The following is a 23,845-nucleotide window of genomic DNA, read 5'->3' on the forward strand; positions in this document are numbered from 1 at the left end:
CAGAGGCAAGTGGACCCATCGAAGACCTTCTCGCTATTGCCAGCTCATGAGATATATTCTGATCTATCGCCTCGTTAGTCCGAGTGATGAACTGATCTATCGGGCCTGTTAACTGTGCAGCGCTCATCGCCGTTTTGCTTCTGGTTCCTCTAGTCATGGCAAGAGCGGGTGATAGAAAAAATAAGTAAATAAGCAAAAACGAAAACAGATAAATGTAGAGAACAAACTAAATGTGTCACAAACTCTGTGACACAATAAAAATCCAAAGTTAAGAAGAAACAAAAAAGAAAAAGAAAAAGGAAATGCAAATAACCTGGCCCAGTCCAGTCTTACCAGGCTATAACGGGCTAAAACGGGCCCGCCCTTGGCCCGGGCTTCGCCCGGCGTCCCGCGAGAGGGGGCTGGTGACGTTTTTAAGAGCCTCCTGGCGCTTACAGGTGACGCGGATCACCGCAAGGGCTTGTGGGTAATGTAGTCCACCCCTCGCCGGTCTCCACTCGGCGGCCCCGCTCCAGATGGGCAAAGAGCGGCCGGGCAGCGGGAGACAGGCGGGCGGGTCCGCGAAAGGCACAGGGGCTCAGCAGGAGATTCGTAGCTGAAGGAGTCTTCAGGCAGCAGCAAGGGCAAAAGGAGTTCCCCATCTCGATGGGGCTGGTGACGTTTTTAAGCGCCTCCTGGCGCTTACAGGTGACGCGGATCACCGCAAGGGATTGTGGGTAATGTAGTCCGCCCCTCGCCAGTCTCCACTCGGCGGCCCCGCTCCAGATGGGCAAAGAGCGGCCGGGCAGCGGGAGACAGGCGGGCGGGTTCGTGAAAGGCACGGGGGCTCAGCAGGAGATTCGTAGCTGAAGGAGTCTTCAGGCAGCAGCAAGGGCAAAAGGAGTTCCCCCTCTCGATGGGGCTGGTGACGTTTTTAAGCACCTCTTGGCGCTTACAGGTGACGCGGATCACCGCAAGGGCTTGTGGGTAATGTAGTCCGCCCCTCGCCGGTCTCCACTCGGCGGCCCCGCTCCAGATGGGCAAAGAGCGGCCGGGCAGCGGGAGACAGGCGGGAGTGTCCGCGAAAGGCACAGCGGCTCAGCAGGAGATTCGTAGCTGAAGGAGTCTTCAGGCAGCAGCAAGGGCAAAAGGAGTTCCCCCTCTCGATGGGGCTGGTGACGTTTTTAAGCACCTCCTGGCGCTTACAGGTGACGCGGATCACCGCAAGGGGTTGTGGGTAATGTAGTCCACCCCTCGCCGGTCTCCACTCGGTGGCCCCGCTCCAGATGGGCAAAGAGCGGCCGGGCAGCGGGAGACAGGCGGGCGGGTCCGCGAAAGGCACAGGTGCTCAGCAGGAGATTCGTAGCTGAAGGAGTCTTCAGGCAGCAGCAAGGGCAAAAGGAGTTATTAAACTGACAAACAGGGGAATGGGTCAGCCTTCCGTTTTCAGGGTGACTTTGAATAGGGAAAGCTGCATGGAATACTTTGCACACAGAATAGGACAGCTGTGAAGAGTTAAAAGTCAGTTCAATATTTAGAAGCATGGCATGGCTCCCAGAGCAAAGTTTCCTTTGACATTTTGTTTTGGGTATTCATATTTTTTAGCCCTCTCAAAAGTGATATGTACCTCCTATAACTTTGTTGATGCCCAGTTGCTACACATAGGGGTTGATAGTGTTGACAGAGGTGAAACCTGTTTCAGGTTTCCTACTGTCAAAATGGGGGAAGGAGGCTAGCTCCTCTACAAATTAAGGCTAGGTAATATGTATGCTGCTCTCTCATTTTCTCAAAAAATGTTTGCCAGTCTAAACTGAAATAGCAATGAGACATTTAATTGGCTATTCAGTAATAATGTTTTAAACATTGTTAGCATTAATAAAATGAATAAATATATAGGTTTTATTACTGCCCATCCTGTTTGATGAAATTATGACAGGATCAGTAGTCTAGATTGCTGTTCCCTTATTTGGACCTTTAAGGGGAATTAGATGTGGGTAGTTTTGTTCTACAAGTCTTAGGTGATAACACCATTATTGTAGTTGTGCAAGGGCATTACTAGTTTTTTTTATTAGCTAATCTGTGTAAATAAACTGACAGTCCTTATTGGAGCTGATGTTGCATAGTTTGGATCATGAAAAGTAGAACGCAGGGAAGATACCCATGTGATGCTTAGCAAAAAATGTTTTGAAGAAAATGTTGTTTTATAGATAAGAACCCTGTTGAATTAGCAGTTTTAGATTTTCCTGCTGCTCCTATAACATGAGAGCATGGTTCTAAAATGTACAATGTATGTGCTTTTATTAAGAAGAATCATTTTAGAAGTGTCTGCATTCCTGTACAAGTAATGGAAAGTTTATGAGAAAAAGTGTAGAACATTTCCTTTTTTTTAGGGTTTTCACATTAGCACACAGGAATACACCAATGTAAGGATTTAGAGTATGTCTGTGCTGTTTTTCTCTTTTCCTCTGAAATTAGTAAATTAATATAGACTTCCTTGGCTGCTTGGGATTTAGTGATGTATTACTCTTGTTCACCAAAGAGTTCCTTTTATACTTGCCAATAGGTCCAGACTGTATTTTTTTACTCTCACATAGATAGATGAAAGTGGTTCTTGGGTGCCTTGCTAATATATGGGGCTTACCAAGACTAGGAAGTATTTTTTAACTGTCCTCTCTGTTGATAGACTGTTTCTGTGCCCTGTCTAAAGACCTTTTGTTCTGTCCACCAATAGATATTTGCTGCTTTATAAATCACTACCAGAGGGGCCCGGACATCAGATTCAGCCTGGGGAGTCAGCGTCAGCACCAGTCCAGCTTGAAGTAAAAGTGAAGGTAACCAGCACAGGCATTGCTGGCAACTAGTTCCTCAGTGAAGGCGGAAGCCCTGTGATCAAATGTGTACCCCTGCCACTGTCTTGAGCGAAAGACGGGGTCGCAAATCAAAAAGAGAAATCGTGGATCATGCCCAGCTGAGAGTCACAGACCGACCAGAATGGCGAGGAGGCTTTGCTTGAGGTGACCCCTTTTGAAACAAAGGGTTGCTTCAGAGATCCTAGCATAAGGCCTTTGTATTCTGGTCCCAAAGTGAATACAAGTTTGCTCCTTTGTTTGTTGGTCAAGAGATACCTGGGTACACTGGATGCAATGTTTGGCCCCAACGAATGAGCAGTGCGCCAGCAGAACAATACAGGAGTTAGGGAAGGACTTGAGATTAGGGTACAGGTGCTGTATCTCTGATGCCTGTTAGATTGAAGTGAAGAAAACTGGTGCACTGCCTGAGACACTGGACAGGATCGCTAAGAGCATTTGCCTGTTGGGTGACTGCCCTATCCTGAAAGAAGAGACTTTTTCCTTGAAACTGAACTGTGATTTTTGAGTTGCGAGTTGTGCAGCTCCACCGTGGAAACAACAAGAGCCTGCCTGTGAGGCTCCAACAGACACAGGGAGAAGACTCCCCTGTGGTTGGTTGTACAGCGGCTTCAATTTCCCCATGGACTTCTTTTTTTTTTCAATAATATACCCCTTTAGTCGTCCCATTTTTTAGGAGGAGTAGCCCTTTGCAGCTCTTCGTCCTAAATCCTATAGCCTGTGTGGTCCTCCTGGTCCCAGATATGATTGATGTTCTAGCCCTCATAAAAACAAAATATAACAGTCAATTGGAAAACGTTTTTAATAGAGATGTCCTGTTAGTTATTTTAAAATGAATAGACACTGAAATGCATAGGAGCTCTGAAAATGTTTACTAGATGATTTTAGGATTTGTTTTCGCTTAGGACTAGAAAAATAATAATTCTGTTTGTGATAGTGGTCATTACTCTCACCTGCTATCTGTATGTTAATTATGACCCAATGCTCCGTTCTCTTTGTATTCCTGCTTATGCTTATATATACCCGCTTAATGAAATGTTTAGAATGGAAAATGCCCACCTGAAATCTGCCTAGAGACAAACTATATTCAGCATCTTCCACCTTCGCACATGGCCAGAAGGGCCTCGCTAGTAGAATGCACCTGCTTCTCTTGTATAACTGTCAGGCTATTTTTGCTGCTGTATGGAGAAGTAACTCTCCTCCCACGTTGTTGAGCAAGCAGATCTTGTATACCCATATTAGTCATTTTGCATGCTTACATGAGCCAGGACTGCCCCTTGGTTTTATGCTGAGTATGTAACCCTAAGCATATATAGGGCCTCTGTTTTCTGTACTCCTCAGACTGCCTCATTCAGTTGCTAAGGCTTCTGTGTGATGTAGTCTCACTCATTTGAGGTTAATAAATATGCTCTTTTATATTTCAGCTTCTGTGCCAATTTCTTCTTTGTTGGTTTAAAAGGACCAAGTATCAGTGGGACCCCTAAGAAGGTTAATTGATTTCTACAGAGACTTTAGCAAATTCTTTTTCTGTTAGCCCAACCTTCAGGAAACCCACAAGAAATTGGAGAAAATTAGATATGTTAGCTTTAAATAAGATCTTGTCCTCATATACTCCCATTTCCAAGCAAATGTTGGGTACTCTTCCGGGTGCCGTACAAAAGTGGCTTTTAAACGCCAGCGATACCGGTCATCCTACTTCCTTAAAAAGGGCAAACAATCACTGTCCCCCGGCTCCCTGGTTCACTGAGAAATTAAAAATGGAGAAAACTAAATGTAAGATGTTGGAAGGATGCTGGAGGAGGAGCTATGCATCCAATTCCAAATGTGCCTATAAGAGGGCCAAAAGAGAATACCATAATCTCTGTAAGTCCGCTTGTGCGGAATACGTATCTGCAACCATCTTCAGTGCTTTGAACTGCTCCAAGGCATTATTTAAAATGGTCAAGGAGCTTTCTGGCTCGGAAACTCAATCTAGGCCCCCTTCTTTGAATAGTCAGCAATGCGAAGACCTAGCTAATTTGTTTCTCCAGAAAGTGGAGAAAATATATCCTGAAATAGAAGTGTTGCTGTCTGATAATTCCCCCCAGTTGCAATCTGTCAATTCCCCCAGTCAGCATCTACACTATTTTTAACAGACAATATCTACTCTGATCAAGTTGGGGAACCTCTGAATCCATGACTAAATTGGATACATGGTCTCTACTAGACATGGACTCTTTTAAACGTCTTTTAGACACTGTTAAATCAGGATCTTCCAGGGACCCTCTCCCTATCTCTGAGCTCCAGCAGCTTGAGCCGCCGTCACTGATGGTAATCATGGAACTCTTGAATGCCTCCCTACAGGAAGCAATAGTCCAACCAGAATGAAACATGTTGTGGTGCTCCCCCTTCTGAAGAAGGCTAACGCTGATCCTGATCTGCCCTCCAACTATCTGCCCATTTTTTTGCTACCAGCCTTTTCAAAGGTTTTAGACAGGCATATTAATTTACAACTGTCCCAATTCGTAGAGTCACAAAAGTTTCTACACCCCTCTCAATCAGGCTTTAGAGCCGGCTTTTCAATGGAAACAACACTCCTTGGAGTCACGAAAAGACTGTGTCGCCACCTAGATTCTGCAGGCATGGTGGCCCTTATATTGCTTGGTTTAAGCACAGCTTTCAACACGGTGTCGCACACCGTGTTAGTAAAAGCCTTAAGATCATTGGGCATCAGTGGGTCAGCTCTCAATTGGCTCATTTCTTTCCTCGCTAATCGGACCTTCCAGGTCTTCTCTCCAATGGCCAGTTCCGATACCCATTCTTCACCTTATGGGGTACCTCAAGGCTCCATTTTTACCCCTCTATTATTTAATCTATACATTTGGCTTATGTTGCAGAGGAATCTGGGCTGTCTTTGTTCTCTTATGCGATGACGACACCCAAATTATCTTTTCTCTTTCAGTGGAGAGGGCGGCTGAGCCTTCCCCCCTCCAGATGAGCTTGGGTAACATTGCTTCGTGAATGCAGGCAAATTGTCTCAAACTCAACAGAGAGAAGACCGAGGTCTTGGTTTTGGGGAAAAATAAGGATCTTTGGGGTTCACAGCACAGGCCTATTGAAATGGGTGCTCTTCCTCAGCCCTCCCGCCAAGTTTGTAACTTGGGCTTCATCATCGATGACTCATTAACTATGCAACATCAAGCAGTAAAGGTGGCTGCTACATGTTTCACCATCCTTAAATGGCTTAAAAAGATTATTTGGATGCTGCCGGATCATACCCAGAGAACCGTAGTCCAGGCTCTTGTCACCTCTAGAGGACTACGGCAACATTCTCTATCTGGGTACTAACAAGGAGGTGACTCGTAAGCTGCAGATGGTCCAGAACTCTGCCGCCAGATTGTTAAGCCAGGTTCCTAGAGCTGTTTCTGTCTCTGGCATGATCTTCATTGGCTCAGGGTGGAGAACCGAATTAAGTTCAAAACCCTGAGCTATATGTTCAAAACTGGAGTAGCCCCCCAGTATCTCCAGTCCTTGATTTATCCTTATGTGCCTCCTCGTCTCCTCCGCTCATCCACTCAAGTGAAATTTTCTGTGCCCAGAATTAGAATGTCACGGATTGGCGGTCGATCCTTTGCCTGTCTTGGTCACTCCTTATGGAAATCTCTTCCAATATCGATTCGCAATGAAACTATGTATGTCCAATTTCGCAAATCCTTAAAAAGTTGTTTTTTAACAAATAATCTTCAACTGGTTTTGTTCCTCGTTCTGGTTGGTGCCGGGAAACCCTTTTTGGGTAGCTGTTGTGCCTTATAAATTAAATAAACAATAACAACAAATGAGGGGAAGTGACTGATTTCCTTTATTTAAACTGCAAAAGAAATTAAGCACACACACTGGGCACTCTCATTCCATTCCATTAGTGCACACTTTCATGCACAGAAAGTTAAAGCATTCAATGTCCTACAATTTGTTGGGGAGTGCAATTCGAAAAGCCAGTACTCTACCATTTTCACATCATTGAATCACTGTTTACAACTAGGATTTGTGTAAGAAATTATCAGAAATAAAGTGGAAAGATGCTTAAAAACATAAGTCACACCTGCACTTGCATCAGTTACTGTCCTGGAATTTCCATCACACCAGCTCTTGCATCAGTTACTGTTCTGGAACCTCAGTCACACCAGCTCTTGCATCAGTTACTGTTCTGGAACCTCAGTCACACCAGCTCTCAGACACACCCAGAATCTCAGATACACCCAATCTTGTATCAGCTATAGTTCTGGAATCTCAGTCACACCAACTCCTGTATCAGTTTCTGTTCTGGAATCTCAGTCACACCAGCTCTTGCATCAGTTACCGTTCTGAAATCTCAGTCACACCGGCTCTTGCATCAGTTACTGTTCTGAAATCTCTGGGGCATATTATCAAGGTGGGCGGTAAGAGATTATCGCCGCTTTAGCGGCCGTTTTCGGCCGCTAAGCGGCGATAATTTTATCACCCTATTAGCAAGCTGTCGCTAACAGCAGTTAGCGACAGCTTGTAGGCAATAGCGAGTGGTTTGGGGCCCGCTTTGCATGTCAGCGATATTTATCGCTAAAGACATGCAAAGTGGGCATACCCAACCTGTTAGCAACTGAAAGTAGTCGCTAACATCGCTATCGCCTATTATCAATGCAGGCGTAGCGATGGAAATATTCGCGCTAAGCACGAATATCTCCAAAACCTAACGCCAGCTCGGGCCAGTTCTTAGCCTGTATATCCAATGGAAGGTGGATATTCAGGTTAAGTCCCTATTAGCTATTATGCCTGAATATAGCTGTATTTACAGCAATACAGCAATATTCACGCATTTTGGCGCTATCGCCGGAAATGTTATCGGTTTAGAGTTAAACGTTGCTAATAGTACGTTATCTCTGTGATAAAATCCGGTGATGCGCGGCGATAAAAAAAAGTCGCTAAGCTTATTTAGCGATAAATTTCGCTAGTTGTTGATAATATGCCCCTTTATCACACCAGATCTTGCATCAGTTACTGTTCTGGAATCTCAGTCACATCAGATCTTGCATCAGTTTCTGTTCTGGAATCTTGACACATCTGCGTGTGTATCAGTTACTGTTGTGGAATTTCGGTCACATCAGCTCTTGGATCAGTTACTGTTCTGGAATCAGAATGCAGCACATTCCAATGCAATGTATTACATCGCATGCTTTTACAACGCGGTTGTTACAATGACCGTGTTGTTAGTACACAATACATTTACATCGCAAGTCATTAGAACAACTTATACTCTGGAGTCTCAGCGTACCCGCTGAGAGAGTCCACTGCGCCAAGAGAGCCACTCACAGCTGAGGTATGGTATGGCACCCCTTGCCAAAGCACTCCCTCTCTCCTTTTTGGGGAAGGCTTCAGAATTTAGGCCTTGGAGTCTCAGAGAGAGTCCACTGCGTAAAGGGAGCCTCCCGCAACAGAGATAGGGAAGTGATACCACTTTCCCTGGGATCACAGCTTACTGGACTTTGGACGTTGCTTTGACTCGTCGACCAGTTTGTGTCCCATTCGCCCTTCCCCTCCTCTTTCCATCCGATGTCCTTCACTCCCGCCTTCTTACCCGCCTACTTCCCCAGCTCCTTCCCCCCTCCTCTGAATCGTTCCCCTTGCCTGCTTTTCCCCTTACGTTTTTGTGCTTATTGTTTATCTTGACCTTACAAGTAACTATGTTGCCATGCTCTAATAACTGTGTAACCTTTGTAACGATGTAACCTGTAACGATGATCTAATGCTCATGTAAAGCGCTCTGATACCTCCAGGTGTAGCCAATGCTATATAAAACGTTTAAAATAAACTCTTGTATCAGGTATTGTTGTGGGATGTCAAGCACGCCCACTCTTACATCAGATATACATGCCCACTCTTGTGTCAGGTGTACACATACAATATATTATCAGGTATTGTTGATGGATGTCAGGCACACCCACTCTTGTATCTGGCCTATAGACCCACTTTTTTATCAGGTATTGTTGTGGGATGTCAAGCACGCCCACTCTTGCATCAGGTACACACCTAATATTGTATCAGGTATTTTTGATGGATGTCAGGCACACCCACTCTTGTATCTGGCATATAGACCCACTCTTGTGTCAGGTATTGTTGTAGAGTCTCAGATACATGCACTCTTGCATCAGGTATACACACATGATCTTGTGTCAGGTATTGTTGTAGACTCTCAGATACATGCACTCTTGCCTCAGGTAGACACATATAATCTTGTGTCGGGTATTGTTGTGACATCCCATGGTCTCAGACCGTTGGAAAGCTGAAAGTTTAAACTGAAATATATTTACAGATATATCAAGAACAAACAGCATGGCTTTTATTACTTCCAGCTGTGGACTGATCTTAGAATAAAATTGCATTTCACTATAAAACTTGACGAAGTTCATGAAACATTGGATGAATGTGGCGCCACACTACCAGGTGCTGATTCAAATTTAGGTATAGACACATAATGGCGAATAAAGATTTAGCTCAAGCCTGATCTGTGCTTCACTGGCAAAATTTGAATTCTACTGATTAAAATGTGTATTTATTTCCATTTTGGATGGAACTCAAAAATGATGGCAGAGTGTGGAAAGGCTAAGGAGAACATCTGACTCATAGCAGAAGATCAACAATAAACTACCATTTGCATCAGTCAAATGAGAACAGCAGCCTTTATGTGCAGCAAATTGAACATAGCAAAGCCTATTTCTGGATGACCTCAAACCACGCAAGAAAGAGAGGTGCTGTGGCTGATATACTACAAGCAGGGAATCAAAGTCCATCGTCTGATCTAAAGATGGACTATTCAGGAGGCAGCATGCTTACGTTCGAAGATATAGCAATGCTACTTCTTCATAGTGTCCTCTTTATCTTTGGAGCGATGGGCAATGTCTTTATTCTCCTGGTGAATTTCATTCATTGGCTCAAGGGCAACAGAGACCTCAACTCCTGTGACCTCATCCTCACCAGCCTTGGTCTCTCCAACGTTCTCCACGTGTGCATTTACTTCTTCTGCAACCTCTGCCGGATTGCCTGGAGGGAAGTCTACCTCATTGTCTCTAAGCCAGTGCTCCTCACAGTGTTCTGTTTGCGCTCTTGCAACTTCTTGTTCACCACCATATTTTGCGTCTACTGCTGTGTGACGATTGTGAATTCCAGCACCCCGTTTTTCATGAGGCTGAAGGTGAAGTTCCCGGGGGCTGTACCATGGTTACTCTTGGCATCTGTTTTAGTTTCCTTGGCCACCTGTCTTCCTGTTGCCTCAGATCTACTTGTCAAGGCCAACGGTGGTGCATTCTACAACTTTTCAACAAGCGCAGCCTCTAATGTCTCGGGTGAAGGACACATGAATTCCTGGTTGAACGAGAGTCAGTCTTCCAGCCGCTTCCTGATAAATGCTTTTGTTAGTATATTGTGCTTGGCGACCCTCACCTTCTCTGCAGCAACAATACTCACCTTCCTCTGCATTCATATGCGGCGAGTTGAGCAGAACATGGGTGGCTTTACCAACTCCCATTTGGGCGTTTATTTGGGTGCCATAAAAACCATAAGCTCTTTATTTGTTCTCTATGTCTTGGTTTTTCTCTCCCATTGGCTCCTGCTCCTACGTCCTAGCCTCCATGAGACTCCAGGAATCGAAGTATGTGTACTGATGAATTCTATCTTCCCAGCCCTCAGCTCTGTGATCTTCATCCTGGGCTACTCAAAACTCAAGAAGGCCTTCACCCGAGATCATGTGTCGCTTCAAGTGCTGATGAGGACCAAGGGCTTGGCACAACTACTGAACCTGACTCGGCTACTGCAGAAGGTTAGGGTGCTAAAACCTCTTTCATCTTCTTAGCAAAGGACATTATCTGCTCATTGGACCACACTGTCCCTGCTCGCGTTGAAGTGACAACACTGCTGCTAAGTCTACCACACTCTGCATATACCATTTAAGGCCATCCATGTCAAAAAGGTACACTGGCAAGTTATAAAAAAATCTTCCGAGATGAAAAGACGTCACATGAATGGGATGCCTCGTGTTTCTGCTTAACTTGGCAGGTCACACTGAAGATACAGATATTCAGCCTTCTCCCCCTCTCTGGTTTACACTTATCCAGGAAGAAGCAATAAGGAACTTTTGATAAACTTTGGGTGATACCACTATTCAGCGCTCATGTCTTGTGTGTGGCTTATAATTGCCCACAAGGAAACTCTAAGAAATCTCTAAACCCTCATAAAGTCCCTTGTCAGAATGAAACACATTGGCTGGGCTGCAGTATGATGTTGTAAATATATTGGATCTAGAAGAACTTGTATGTTTGAATAATCTGGATTAATATGTGATTTAGTGAACTTTCAGTAAAAAATGTTGGACTTCCTAAGAACTCCCTTTTGTAAATTGTTTTCCTCTCTTGACCAAGATTTCTGTCACTCGGAGCCCCGGCATGATGATGAGATGGGATATTCACAAGACCAGGAAAGATAAGGAAGGAACACGAGCCTTCTCCGCACACACTCCCAAACTCTGGAACGGTCTCCACCTAGACCTAAATCTGGCCACCTCACTTCTGACTTCCAGGAAAGAACTCAAATCCCACTTACTCAATTTCCACCTCTTCCATCGTCCCTCTCCCCGAACCCACTGGCATTTGCCATATTGCATTTTGTTTACATCTTAACAGTGTGCCCCCGTCTCCCCAGTCCTGTTGTAAGTGACCCACCATTGCTGTTGGGACCTGCATCAGCTGCAGCACTGAAGCAGCTCCTGTATACAGAGGTCTGTTGCTCTTTTTGGCTTTGTCTATTTACACAAAGTGCTTAATAAAATAATCGAATATGTAAATATCTAGGCGACAAGTCAGTAATGCAAATGTCACCTGAGCTTCATTGTCTGAATCACAGTGAAACCATCCAGATTTGTAAGGACTCCAGGGCGCGTCACAATGTAGGGTAGTTCCTATTATCCCAATAGGCTCTGCGCATTGGAATAATATCTTCAATAGTATAGACGTAGGACAGAGGTTAACTAGGTCTTCTACTGACGATATTAGACTTAAAGTTATGTGTGCCAGCTAGCTCAGAGTTCACTAGAAACTTTCTCGAATAGGCAAGGAGGAGTTTAACCTCCCTGGATAGACAAGAAGGGATTTAGTTTCTGACAACCATAGAACATGGTAACTTTGCTCTCCCTGATCAAGAGTATATCTCTAGAGTCGTGTGAAAACAAAAGACAGCTATTTTACTCAGTCAATATGTGCATACTTAGTTTCACCAGATTGTAGAGAAAAGAAGAGACGGGCGTGTTCAATAAAAAGGTGTTATTTATTGATCAGTCTCTTTTCTCATACAAGAGAAATGAATCGCTACAATTGCAATACTTAAGGTTAAGTAAAGTGCATATAGTAAAAGCAAGATTATAAAATAATACTGTAAAAGCATTGATATGGTTTCTTGGCCATATGATACTTAAAATGGATAAAAGATATACATACATATATACATTGACTAATCGTACTCAACTGGTGCTTCTAATTACGCCTACCCCGGTGTACCTGACCTAAGCCTAATACGTGGGCGGGAGTGAATAAGTAGCAGTTTTAAGTTAAGTTTGCTTTGCCAAGATTCTGACTCAAGAATTCTCTGTAAGGGGTTAGTCAGTTCAGTACCTGGGATTTAGAAGGCTGGAGGGTTGGTATCTCTGTCTCAGGACTCTATATCCCAGTTACCCGCGAGGGCAGCTGGGAACGCCGGAGGCTGGATTTCTCAGCAGGAGAAGAGGCAGCGTCTCTCTCAGCGCGTCAAAAGGGAGGGGCAGCGTCTGTGGGCTTCCTGCATCAGCTGGGCTCTTCGGCAAGTAGCGCTGCTCCAAGCTCATCACCACCGTGTCTTGCTTAGGGCAGCGTCGGTATTATTTATACCTGAAAGGTGCCGAGTTTGACGTAAGGATGGACATAATACGTCAATAAGGATGTCATAAGAACTGGTCGTTCTTACATTCTTTACTGGAGTTCTCGGCTGAATCAAAACAATAGCTGCGGGGGTTTTCCCAGGTCTGCTGGAGGTTTGATTTGTTTTGAGAACTCGGTATGCTTTCTAGGGGGGCTGGAGGAATAGTGCTTGCCTAATGTGATAGCATGCGCTATGACCTAGTCTGAAAACGGGTTTCTGTGCCGTTGTATGGCTATTAGTGATTTATTAACCGGACAAGGGTCAGAAATAGGAGTATCGATACAGGTCCCTAGATAAAACATACTACACCCACTCCTCGTAATTTATGTCCATATTTACTAACCTAAGCAATAGTAAACATAACTAACAGTGCATGTGTATACCGAACCACCCCAAAATACATTAATTTGCATTTGAAAAATGGTATTGCGAAATACACGAAAAATGAGTATAGCTACTGTATGCAATCAAGCAGTATAATAATTCAAAATTCAAAATAACACATGAAATGGCTCTTAATACAGAAGAAAAAGTGCGAGACCACTTCATCACATATAAATGCAATTACTTGTAAACAAGTTAGAGGTCGAGGTAACGTAATGCCCCTAGAGTTCCTAAAAATAGAAGCTCTGTTCTCTAAGAATAGTGTTACTTTAAGCAGAAGATAAGTGCCAAAAAGGTAAATATTTTGGATTTGGAAAAAGAGTTTTCATTTGGAGGGGAAGAGGAAAAAAAAAACTAGTTCTCAGTGGCTTTGTTTTTCAAAGTTGAAGGCCAAATTCAGAGTTCAGGAAACGCTGTGTGCACGTTTGCTTAAAGTCATTCTCTCTGTTCGGGTGAAAACATCATTTCAGACAGACTCTCAAAAAAAACAGTCTACAGCTTCTGGTGAAAGTTCGACTAGGTTGGAAAATGGCGCTACCATGCAGTAGTGCGCATGTTCGCTTTCAGTGATGTTTCGATAAGAACTGCTTACAGAAGGTCGTACCTGGTTGATGCTGCTTTCATCTTGTACTTCACTACCCTTCAATCGTAGTGGTGAAGTCTCCACGAATGCCGTCATCAGGATAGGTAACCGCTGGGGACAGCATAATGCATGAGCCTTTACTCGACCCAACAACGTATCTGCATCCAATGGTACTTCTGATTGTAGTGTAAGACAGGTGTCCAACACACATTCTTCGCCGCATAGCATGCACCTTAATACAGGCATAACACAATTCTGCCATATGGGTCTGAACGAAAGAAACCAGGTCATATTTAGATCTCGTAGCCGGGCTAATCCAAGGACTTTAGTTATGCGGTCCCGGTAGCGTATAGCTAGGATCGTTTTTTCCATTGTTGCTGGAGTCTTGTCTGTGACATGGCTTGCCATAACGAAGCAGGAGTAGCAAAAATAAAATGCCTGCTACTAGTCCCAACAGGAGTGGAAGTCCGCCAAAGATGGAATGGACGAAATTAGGAAAAATACCCAGGATCGCTTTGAATGGAGTTAAAGCTCCTGAAAAAACGGTCTTAAATACACTTGCGATACCATTCGTATCAGAAATGTTTAGAATATCGTTTAGCATTTCTGCGAAGTGTAGGGGGCAATTTGTTGATAACAATAAATGAATCTCTGCCGTTGTCCTTGCAACTTGGAGATCATACGTTTCTTTTGATGACGTCAAATGGGTTGGCGTCTGTAGGAGCACAGTCTTCATTCTGCTTAAAGTATCAATTCGAATAGAAGAGATTTTCAAACTGGGACAAATTTTTTCTCCCTGTCAGGAGCGTCGTTCGGGAACAATACTCTTTCACAACAAGTGACCATGGAGCTCACGCTTATGAGATAAGGTTTTCCTGGCATTAATCCACAACATCTGTGATCTACAATTAGAATGTAACTCCCGTTCGAAAGTCTTCTAAAGAATGGTTCTATTTGTGTTGCAGGTGTGCCTAGCTGGTGACATGAAAGGTTATTTGAAGTCCCTTCACTGGCCCCATGCAAACTTATACCCTGACACAGAAGTATACCACTTAATGATTTTTCACAATTATTACCACTAAAAAATACACTCTGTCCTTTATTAGTGACACATGTGTGTGTATAAGGTAAGTTCCATGTTGACTTAATGTATCCTTTACCCAACCTTTCATACTGGCCTGCCTGTATATATTTTTGGCAGTATTGAAACTGGAAAGTCGTTATCGGAATAGGTATTATCCCATGTATTATCCATTCAATGACAGGTCGTTCTGACATTGTCAATGGTAATCTCTCAAGTTTTTCAATGCTCAGAATTGTATACTCTGCACCCGTCTGTGCTAAACTGATTTGTTTATCAGTAAGGTTAAAGATACTGAATAATGACGTTGTGTTGATTAAACGCCAAGGCACATAGCCCGAACGCTGACTTTGTAACGTCCAGCCAAGCTGTACAATAGAACGCAGTTGTGACTGACCGTGTTTGAACATCAGTAAGTCTTGCTCTATTATATCGATTGCAGAAGATACAATACTGTCCAGTGAATATATTCTGGAAGACAGAGTCATTAACCCATTGTCCACAACAGAAAGTGATTTTTCCAAATTAACACGGTCAATTTCCCGTATTTTCTCTGCTGTCTCAATTTGAGTTTCTTTCCAAGCTTCGTTGTAAGCTGCATATATAGAGGCCGCTATGAAACGTTTTTGACGCTGTTTGCGTGGTCCCATAATGAAATCACGCAAGTCAGCACCTTCTTTAAGTAAAGTTAAGTGTTGCTTAATTTCTGCCAGTGTGGATGTATGTAGCCATTCAAGGCAGAGTTTCCCCACACTGTAAGTAGTTACAATCCCTGGATGTTGTCTCTGGGAGTATCTAGGGTCTGGCCTGGTCAATGTGAACCCCTGTATTTTGTTCAGGAATCTGTCTTGACAGTTATTTGTGTCTGTGGGCCAGATCAACCATTTTTTCCAATCAGGATGTGTTCTGTTTTGGTTTAAAATATGGGATACGTCTATCTCAACATCTGTAGTGCTATTACTGTCAGGTGTTGGCTTTGGAATAGACGGTTTGTTTAAGTCTTTAATTTTGGCTAGGCCAAGACAGGTAGTCTGTTGAATTGTGTCATTCAAAAATATAATTTGTTCTGGGATCATGCAGGCTCTAAATAATGATTCAATACCTTGCACTTGCCAATCTTTTGTGCCCCAGATCGTTTTCGTTTCAATGTTATTGTTCCAGAAATCCAAACCGAATGTATTCATTTTTTCAAAAAATGAGTCTGAATATATCAATTTTGTGTTTGTAAGCATGGTTTTCACTCCTGTCTTATTTAACAATTTGAAATAGAATGTTTCTGCATTACTTGTATTAAACCCTGAAAAGTATGTATATTTATCATAAAATATTTTTGAACTGCCTTTTGGTGGAGTTGCACAATGTTCCCATTGGTTATAATTTAAAACATTTCTAGGTTGAGAAGATTTATGCAGATAATGGTTACCATAGTGGTTGTAACAAAACATTTGATCGTATTTAGATGAACCTTGCAAATAATCATGTTCTGTAAATTTAGCTGACATCACTAGATCAGACATCATATCATTAATACTTTCAAAGTCCCAATCATCAGCGAATGTGCTTGGTTTTACAAAGTCACTCAACGAAATCTTGAATTGATGTGGATACTTCAGGAGCTCAACCGGACCATATATTTCGTAATCAGTTTTGTCCCATGCTACCCCACCGGGTATAGGATTGGCTGTGAAGTTTACTGAAGAAAGTTCTCTTTTCTCGATGTGTGAAGACTTGTGTGGCTTTAAGACCAAGTTGATATTCTGACTTGCTGTGTCCATTGTAACATATTTTCCCTCAATGAAGTGTCCCAAGCATAGTACCATGATGAGCCAAAGTATGAGGACAAATACATCTAGTGCCACCTAAATTTCAATCCATGGGGAAATCAGATAGGTTTCTTTTAGTTGATGAAAGAGTTCCTTTGCTTTGTCATTAAAAGTGTTTGTTGTTGGCTGTACCTCAGGTTCACTCAGATCCTCAGAAAAATCATCGAAGTTGATGAAGTAGCCGGATGCTGTTCTGTCAATTGTTTCAATTGCTTCTGGATTCCTTTTTGCTTTAGGTATTTGCTTTGTTTCATTAGCATAGTCAGTTGTGACATCATTGTAGATTGGTGTTTCTTGATGTAAAATTTTTATTTGGGTTTCAAGAGGTTTAAGTTCCATGGCTTTGTTGCATAGTCCTTGTTGAATCACTGTAGGTTTATCAGATGTGATTAGTCTTTCAGTTTGAACCTCTGTATTTGTAGCAAACTTTGGTGTTCTACTACTTCTTGGGAGTCCACTTGGCCTACTACTTGTTATCGGCCACATGATTGTGGTTTAACCAGGTCGATGGATACAACTCGGTTCTCCTTTTTTAACAGCAAGGGGCGGTAATACTACTGATCTTGTCCCGTTGACAGACAAGACAGGAACTGCTTTTCTGTAAGAAGGCCCAAATTCCTTCTTTACCGCGATCTTCTTTCTGACCAGATCCCCAATTTTTGGAATCCAGACAGGCCTTGCTGGGACAGGTGGTTTCTCTTCAGTGGTTGTTGGCTGCTGTTTCAACTTTATGTTGCTCAGGTCTTTTCTTGTTTCATTTAAGACCTGTAAAATAGCCAAACGATCTTTGATATCAAAGCATTTTTCTTTAACCACTGAAGTTTGACTATCCAAGTCCTGGATTAACATTCTAGTCCCAAACAATAGTTCGTACGGACTGAGACGTCTCAGAGAATTTCTTGGCAGATTTTTAAGACTACGTTGGACACTTATTAAATGTTTGACCCACCCAGCTCCCGAACCTAATACCTTTGCCGTTATAGATTGCTCTATGCCTTGGTTTTTTCTTTACACCATCCCGTTTCCCTCAGGAAGGAAGTGAGAAGAGTCCCGCAATGCAATGCTCATGCTGGCCATGCCCCCCCTATAAGCTCGAGAGCTAAAGGCAAGACATTGGTCAGAACGTAGCATGCTCCTAGCGTATATGCCATTATAGACTCGCAAATCTTTTTATAACAGTTCAGACGTCAGCCGAGTGCTGGGGTCTACATTATAAGTGAAAATAGTCTCTACATGTTAATATGACGCATTATTCATAATGGGTATTTTCATTTTTATTGTTTAATCCAATCTGGGGCGAAACGCCATGGTAATACACCGCCTCGCTCGCCACTGCGATCTCTATTGCAGTCTGGGCAGTTTTTTGCAAAAATGTGATGATGCAGGCTCATGCCTGGCCACCAGTATATTGATTGTAATTCTTCCAGAGAATCTTTAAGCTTAAGGTGTCTAAGACCCTCACCCATATGTGCGTCTGCTATTAACAAGACTCTCCTGTCCATGTTTGGAATTACTCTATCCCCCACTCCAGGGATTAGAGCAAAAGGAACGGAGTTTGCATCGATTATGTATGTATAATTGAGTGGATAGTTGATGGGTAGCGCTGAGCAGTCGCCTTTTGATGACGTCTTTACCGCCAGCATTGTTTCCCCGTCAATGTATTTTACTGAACACTTTTTTGTAGCTACGGAAGCCGATTTAGTTGCTTCTGCTGTGGCTCCCTCAGCCAATGAATTCCCTGCAACGTGAATGCCATCACGCTGATGACTCAGTGAGTGTATCACGTGAGTCTTTGGTAGTTCTTTCTGTAAAAGAACTATTTGTTCCCAAAGCGATTTTTGCTTTATTGTTGCACCTGTGTCATCTTTGTAACCGTTTTGAATCCATTTCTGTAAATCGTTATTGTATGATTTGACGCAGTAATACGAATCGCACACTGTTAGTGTCGGGAATTCGCGATCGGATTATCTAGCGCCATTTTTAACGCTATTATTTCAGTTTGTTTTTCTGAATTATTTTCTACTGAGTGTGTTTTCGTAAATAGAGGTCTCAATTTACCTCCGCGCCACACGTCTTTTACAATCTCGCATGTGGCGTTGTATGCTTGCTCTCCCCAAACTGAGGGTTGAGCATGTCCGTCTGTATATATTACACAGGCGTACTGTCGTATGGGCAGAATGTCGATTGGCAGAGGATATTTTCTTTCATATTCTAGATTTTTTATTTTTTTCATTTCTGGATCAAAATAGTATTTTACTTTGTCTGTAGCAAGAGAATTCTCCCATTGTATCCATTCTGGATTCAGTGCCATAGTCGGTAAATTACATGGGCTTGTTAATGCCTCAAAAGCTGATTCTGCTGTTCTGACTGTAATACGTCTACCGTCAGCTTGGTCTTTTTCTCTTCCTACAGCTGTTTGAACCGCATGAACAATGTTTTCCTTAATGCTGAACGTTTTTTCAGCTTCTGTGTACAAATGAGATTTGTATGCGATTGGTACCGTTTCTCCCTCATTAGAGGTTAGGTATGTGAATCCGCATCTTCCTGGGATGACTCGAATCACAAGGTTGCGTGTGTTGTCGCGTGTTTGTAGTTTTGTTTTAACTAACATGATAAAAGATCTCAAAATTTCTGTGTGTTTTTGAGTCCAATTGATTCTTTTAAAATCTGGTTTTATTAGATCGTAGAGGGGTTTAACCCTCTCTGCATAATTTATAATGTAAGTTTTTCCGAAATTTAGGAAACCTAGAATTGATTGTACGTTTTTTAGCGTTCTAGGTGCTTGGATTACAGCACATTTCTCTAGGAAATTGTCAGCCAGGCTTTTGCCTTCACTTGATAATTCATATCCTAAAAACAGGACAGTTAGATGGGCAATTCTTGACTTTTTAAAGTTGAATTTGTAACCCTCTGCTGCGAACCCAAGTATTATGGTGTTCACTCTTTTCAAGTGAGTATCCAAGTCATCATCTGTTAGATAGATGTCATCAACATAAGATAATGCCTCGTCATCATATATTTGTAGTAACTCTGTTACTCTCGCTGAGAATAATCCTGGGCTGTTCTTGAACCCCTGTGGCAAACGACAGAAATTTTTTTGCGAGCCATTTATTGAGAACGCGGTTAAATATCTGCTTTCTGGTGCTATATTTTAACAAAAGAATCCATTAGAGATGTCTAATGTTGTTTTATATTTTTTGTGCACTATGCTATTCATTAGTGCTGCACTGTGCGAGTTTTGTACTGCAAAGGTCTTGCAACATGAGTTTAGGTGTCTGTAGTCCAAAACTAGACGATATGAATCGTCTGGCTTGGAGACAGGAAACAAAGGATTGTTCATTTGTGAGGTGCAAGTTTCAATCACCCCCTGGTATTCAAGTTGATCTAAGATCTCTTTTACCTGTTTTTTAGCTTCTTGCTTAATTGGGTACTGCCTCTGTGCAGTAGGTTGAGATTTTAACTGGATTTATGAGGAGGAGAGTCCTCATCCCATCCCACATGGTTTTTATATAATGCAGGAGCTTGGGCTACTGCCCACTTTCTTGCAAGTGTATATTTTTTATGAATTGGAATATGATTTGAGAAGGCAGGCATAATCATTTCTTTGCCATGAGGGCACTCCCTGACAAACTCCGGTGGCCAGTCTTTTTCAGCTAGAAGGATGTCATAGCCCTTGGAGAGATTATCCCAAAATAGACCACTTATTTTCCTAGTCTTATCTCCCTCTATACGCAATGTTATTTCATATATTTTATGAGGTTTGCTAACTCTGGTATCTGCAGTTTCCACCTGAATGTATTCATTCGTGTCCACTGTCTCCAGATGATTCATCAGAATCTTGCGAGCTATGCTCACTTCTGCTGCGCTGTCTAGCATTGTCTGAGCCCATTCTCCGTTTTTCAGCTGTGTCCTCAGTATCTTTGGCATGTTTGATTACTTTAATACTGGCTACCTTCTTCTTTGGAAATTGTAATTTTTTACTTTGATGAGCAGGTTCTTTGTCTTTGGACTTGACGTGCTCTTTCCTGTGTTCTGACCGTCCTCTTCTTTCCGATTTCTCCGAGGAAGTCTGAAAAGATCGAGAGGGACGTGTATCAATATCTTGATATCTATCAGGTTTATTTAAATTATCCCTATTTCTAAGGTTGTACCTTTTCTCAGAGGGCTCCCTTTGGGGAGACTTGTGTCCTTGGTCCGGAGATCATTCTCTCCGCCGAGGAGACCTTCCTCTGGACTGGAATCTTTTTTCTTTGGGGGTGGATTGTTTATTTCCATCCCAGCTCTTTTTTGGAGTGTTTAGATTATTTTTAATAAATACCTTTTCAAGATTTTCAATTAGTTGGGGTTTCACTGGTTTCCCACCCAAACTATCTCTTCCTAGTTCTTCATAGGATTTTTCTATGATTCTGGCAAGTTCAAATGGTTGTTCTGCTATATCTGTTTCTTTCAACCTCTGGAGGAAAGTTATATCCTCTGTTGCCAATTGAACTAAGTCTCTATATGCCTGTGTTAATTCTTTTATTTTAACTAAGAGTTCTTTGCTTGACATTCTATTAATGTCAGCATATGATGTGTGGCTGGCTAGAACCGGCCACGTTGCTCCTGGTCTACCTAGTGGACCGAGCCTGGTGATGTGATCATTATGTTTTAGGGCGCCTTTAAACCAGAGCAGGTGCTCTTGGTATTTTAGTGGTATTTCCACCTCCTCGAAAGGAGTGTACTCATTCAGAGGTTCCTCTAGTTTGTAATAGTGGAATTCCTTTGTTACAGCATTTGCTGCTCGAAAGTTTATCCATGAATAGAATACCTCTGTCTGCCGATATTCATGTGCCTCGATTACGAATATGACTGTACCACCTCTTGGTGTCAGTCCATTTTCTATAAGTTTTAAAGTTATAGTTTTTCTTACGGTGACCAGGATGAGTATTGCTCCCGGGTCATTTTGCAGGAGACTTGCGTCATCCGCTAGGAGTTGAGCTGCTACTCTAGCTGTCTCCCTTTCTACTTCACTGTCTGACATTTTACTGACAGGAAGTTTTTTTTGTTTGTTTGCAGATCAGGTTTCTACGGAAACCAAGATTAGATGCACAATATATTGGAACAGTGTATCCTTCAACGTTGAATAAACCAAAAACCATACATAGGAGTCTCCTCCTACCAAGTTTGGCGGATTTGACCTTTTACCCACTCCAGACGTCTTTGGAGTATTATGGGAGAAAAGGGTCTGTGTGAAAAAGCACGACTGAGTTACTCTAATGCCTTGCGTTAGATTTATCGCCTATCCAAACCGTTGGGCGCCATGTAGTGTAGTTCCTATTATCCCAATAGGCTCTGCGCATTGGAATAATATCTTCAATAGTATAGACGTAGGACAGAGGTTAACTAGGTCTTCTACTGACGATATTAGACTTAAAGTTATGTGTGCCAGCTAGCTCAGAGTTCACTAGAAACTTTCTCGAATAGGCAAGGAGGAGTTTAACCTCCCTGGATAGACAAGAAGGGATTTAGTTTCTGACAACCATAGAACATGACAACTTTGCTCTCCCTGATCAAGAGTATATCTCTAGAGTCGTCTGAAAACAAAAGACAGCTATTTTACTCAGTCAATACGTGCATACTTAGTTTCACCAGATTGTAGAGAAAAGAAGAGACGGGCGTGTTCAATAAAAAGGTGTTATTTATTGATCAGTCTCTTTTCTCATACAAGAGAAATGAATCGCTACAATTGCAATACTTAAGGTTAAGTAAAGTGCATATAGTAAAAGCAAGATTATAAAATAATACTGTAAAAGCATTGATATGGTTTCTTAGCCATATGATACTTAAAATGGATAAAAGATATACATACATATATACATTGACTAACCGTACTCAACTGGTTCTTCTAATTACGCCTAACCCGGTGTACCTGACCTAAGCCTAATACGTGGGCGGGAGTGAATAAGTAGCAGTTTTAAGTTAAGTTTGCTTTGCCAAGAATCTGACTCAAGAATTCTCTGTAAGGGGTTAGTCAGTTCAGTACCTGGGATTTAGAAGGCTGGAGGGTTGCTATCTCTGTCTCAGGACTCGATATCCCAGTTGCCCGTGAGGGTGGCTGGGAACGCCGGAGGCTGGATTTCTCGGCAGGAGAAGAGGCAGCGTCTCTCTCAGTGCGTCAAAAGGGAGGGGCAGCGTCCGTGGGCTTCCTGCATCAGCTGGGCTCTTCGGCAAGTAGCGCTGCTCCAAGCTCATCACCACCCTGTCTTGCTTAGGGCAGCGTCGGTATTATTTATACCTGAAAGGTGCCGAGTTTGACGTAAGGATGGACATAATACGTCAATAAGGATGTCATAAGAACTGGTCGTTCTTACATTCTTTACTGGAGTTCTCGGCTGAATCAAAACAATAGCTGCGGGGGATTTCCCAGGTCTGCTGGAGGTTTGATTTGTTTTGAGAACTCGGTATGCTTTCTAGGGGGCTGGAGGAATAGTGCTTGCCTAATGTGATAGCATGCGCTATGACCTAATCTGAAAACGGGTTTCTGTGCCGTTGTATGTCTATTAGTGATTTATTAACCGGACATGGGTCAGAAATAGGAGTATCGATACAGGTCCCTAGATAAAACATACTACAACAAGCTGGCGTCTGAGGGGCGAAGCTTGCTCAGTACGATTGGTGGGTGGGGCTTCACATTTTCCAACCATCACTTTGGCATTTAATGATAAAATACATTATATTATAATATACCACAAGCTGGGCTCATGAGATGGGCTTGAGGGACAGTGGCAAGAGAGAGAAGTGTGGTTTGAAGGGGGACTAAGTGAGAGAAAACACAATATTTTATAAAATAACTGACTACTTACCAGAAAATATATTTATTATGGGGGCATGTAACCCCCTTGCCCCCGTCCAAGGGTGTATGTCATTACATTGCATAGTAATACCACGCGTGCCATTACAACGCGGGTATTACTATGCGATGTCAATGACATCGCATGCCATTACATCGCATACTTTTACCACGAGTATGCCTTTACCACGCATGCCATTACAACGCAAAGGCATGCCTGATAAACTATACTTGTAGTAAAAGTTTGCAAGGTAAGTGACATCCCTACCCCTACACCTACACAACACACTACTTCCACCTCTACACTACCCCAAACCAAAAATCACTACCACACTACAACACTCCCCA

The 23,845-nt window shown here is 42.7% G+C and overlaps 1 protein-coding gene across 1 annotated transcript; it reads left to right on the forward strand.

The window, feature by feature from the left end:
- Positions 1–9,660: 9,660 nt before the first annotated feature.
- On the forward strand, positions 9,661–10,704 carry LOC144769965 (taste receptor type 2 member 9-like). Its single transcript, XM_078654162.1, has one exon. It carries the CDS (start codon positions 9,661–9,663, stop codon positions 10,702–10,704), a length of 1,044 nt encoding a protein of 347 aa, XP_078510288.1.
- Positions 10,705–23,845: the final 13,141 nt, after the last annotated feature.

This window comes from Lissotriton helveticus, chromosome 7 (assembly GCF_964261635.1).
Source record: "Lissotriton helveticus chromosome 7, aLisHel1.1, whole genome shotgun sequence".
Lineage (NCBI taxonomy): Eukaryota > Metazoa > Chordata > Amphibia > Caudata > Salamandridae > Lissotriton > Lissotriton helveticus.

Excerpts from the sequence above, each read along its gene's own strand:
- LOC144769965 (XM_078654162.1), top strand. The coding sequence starts at position 9,661 with ATGGACTATTCAGGAGGCAGCATGCTTACGTTCGAAGATATAGCAATG.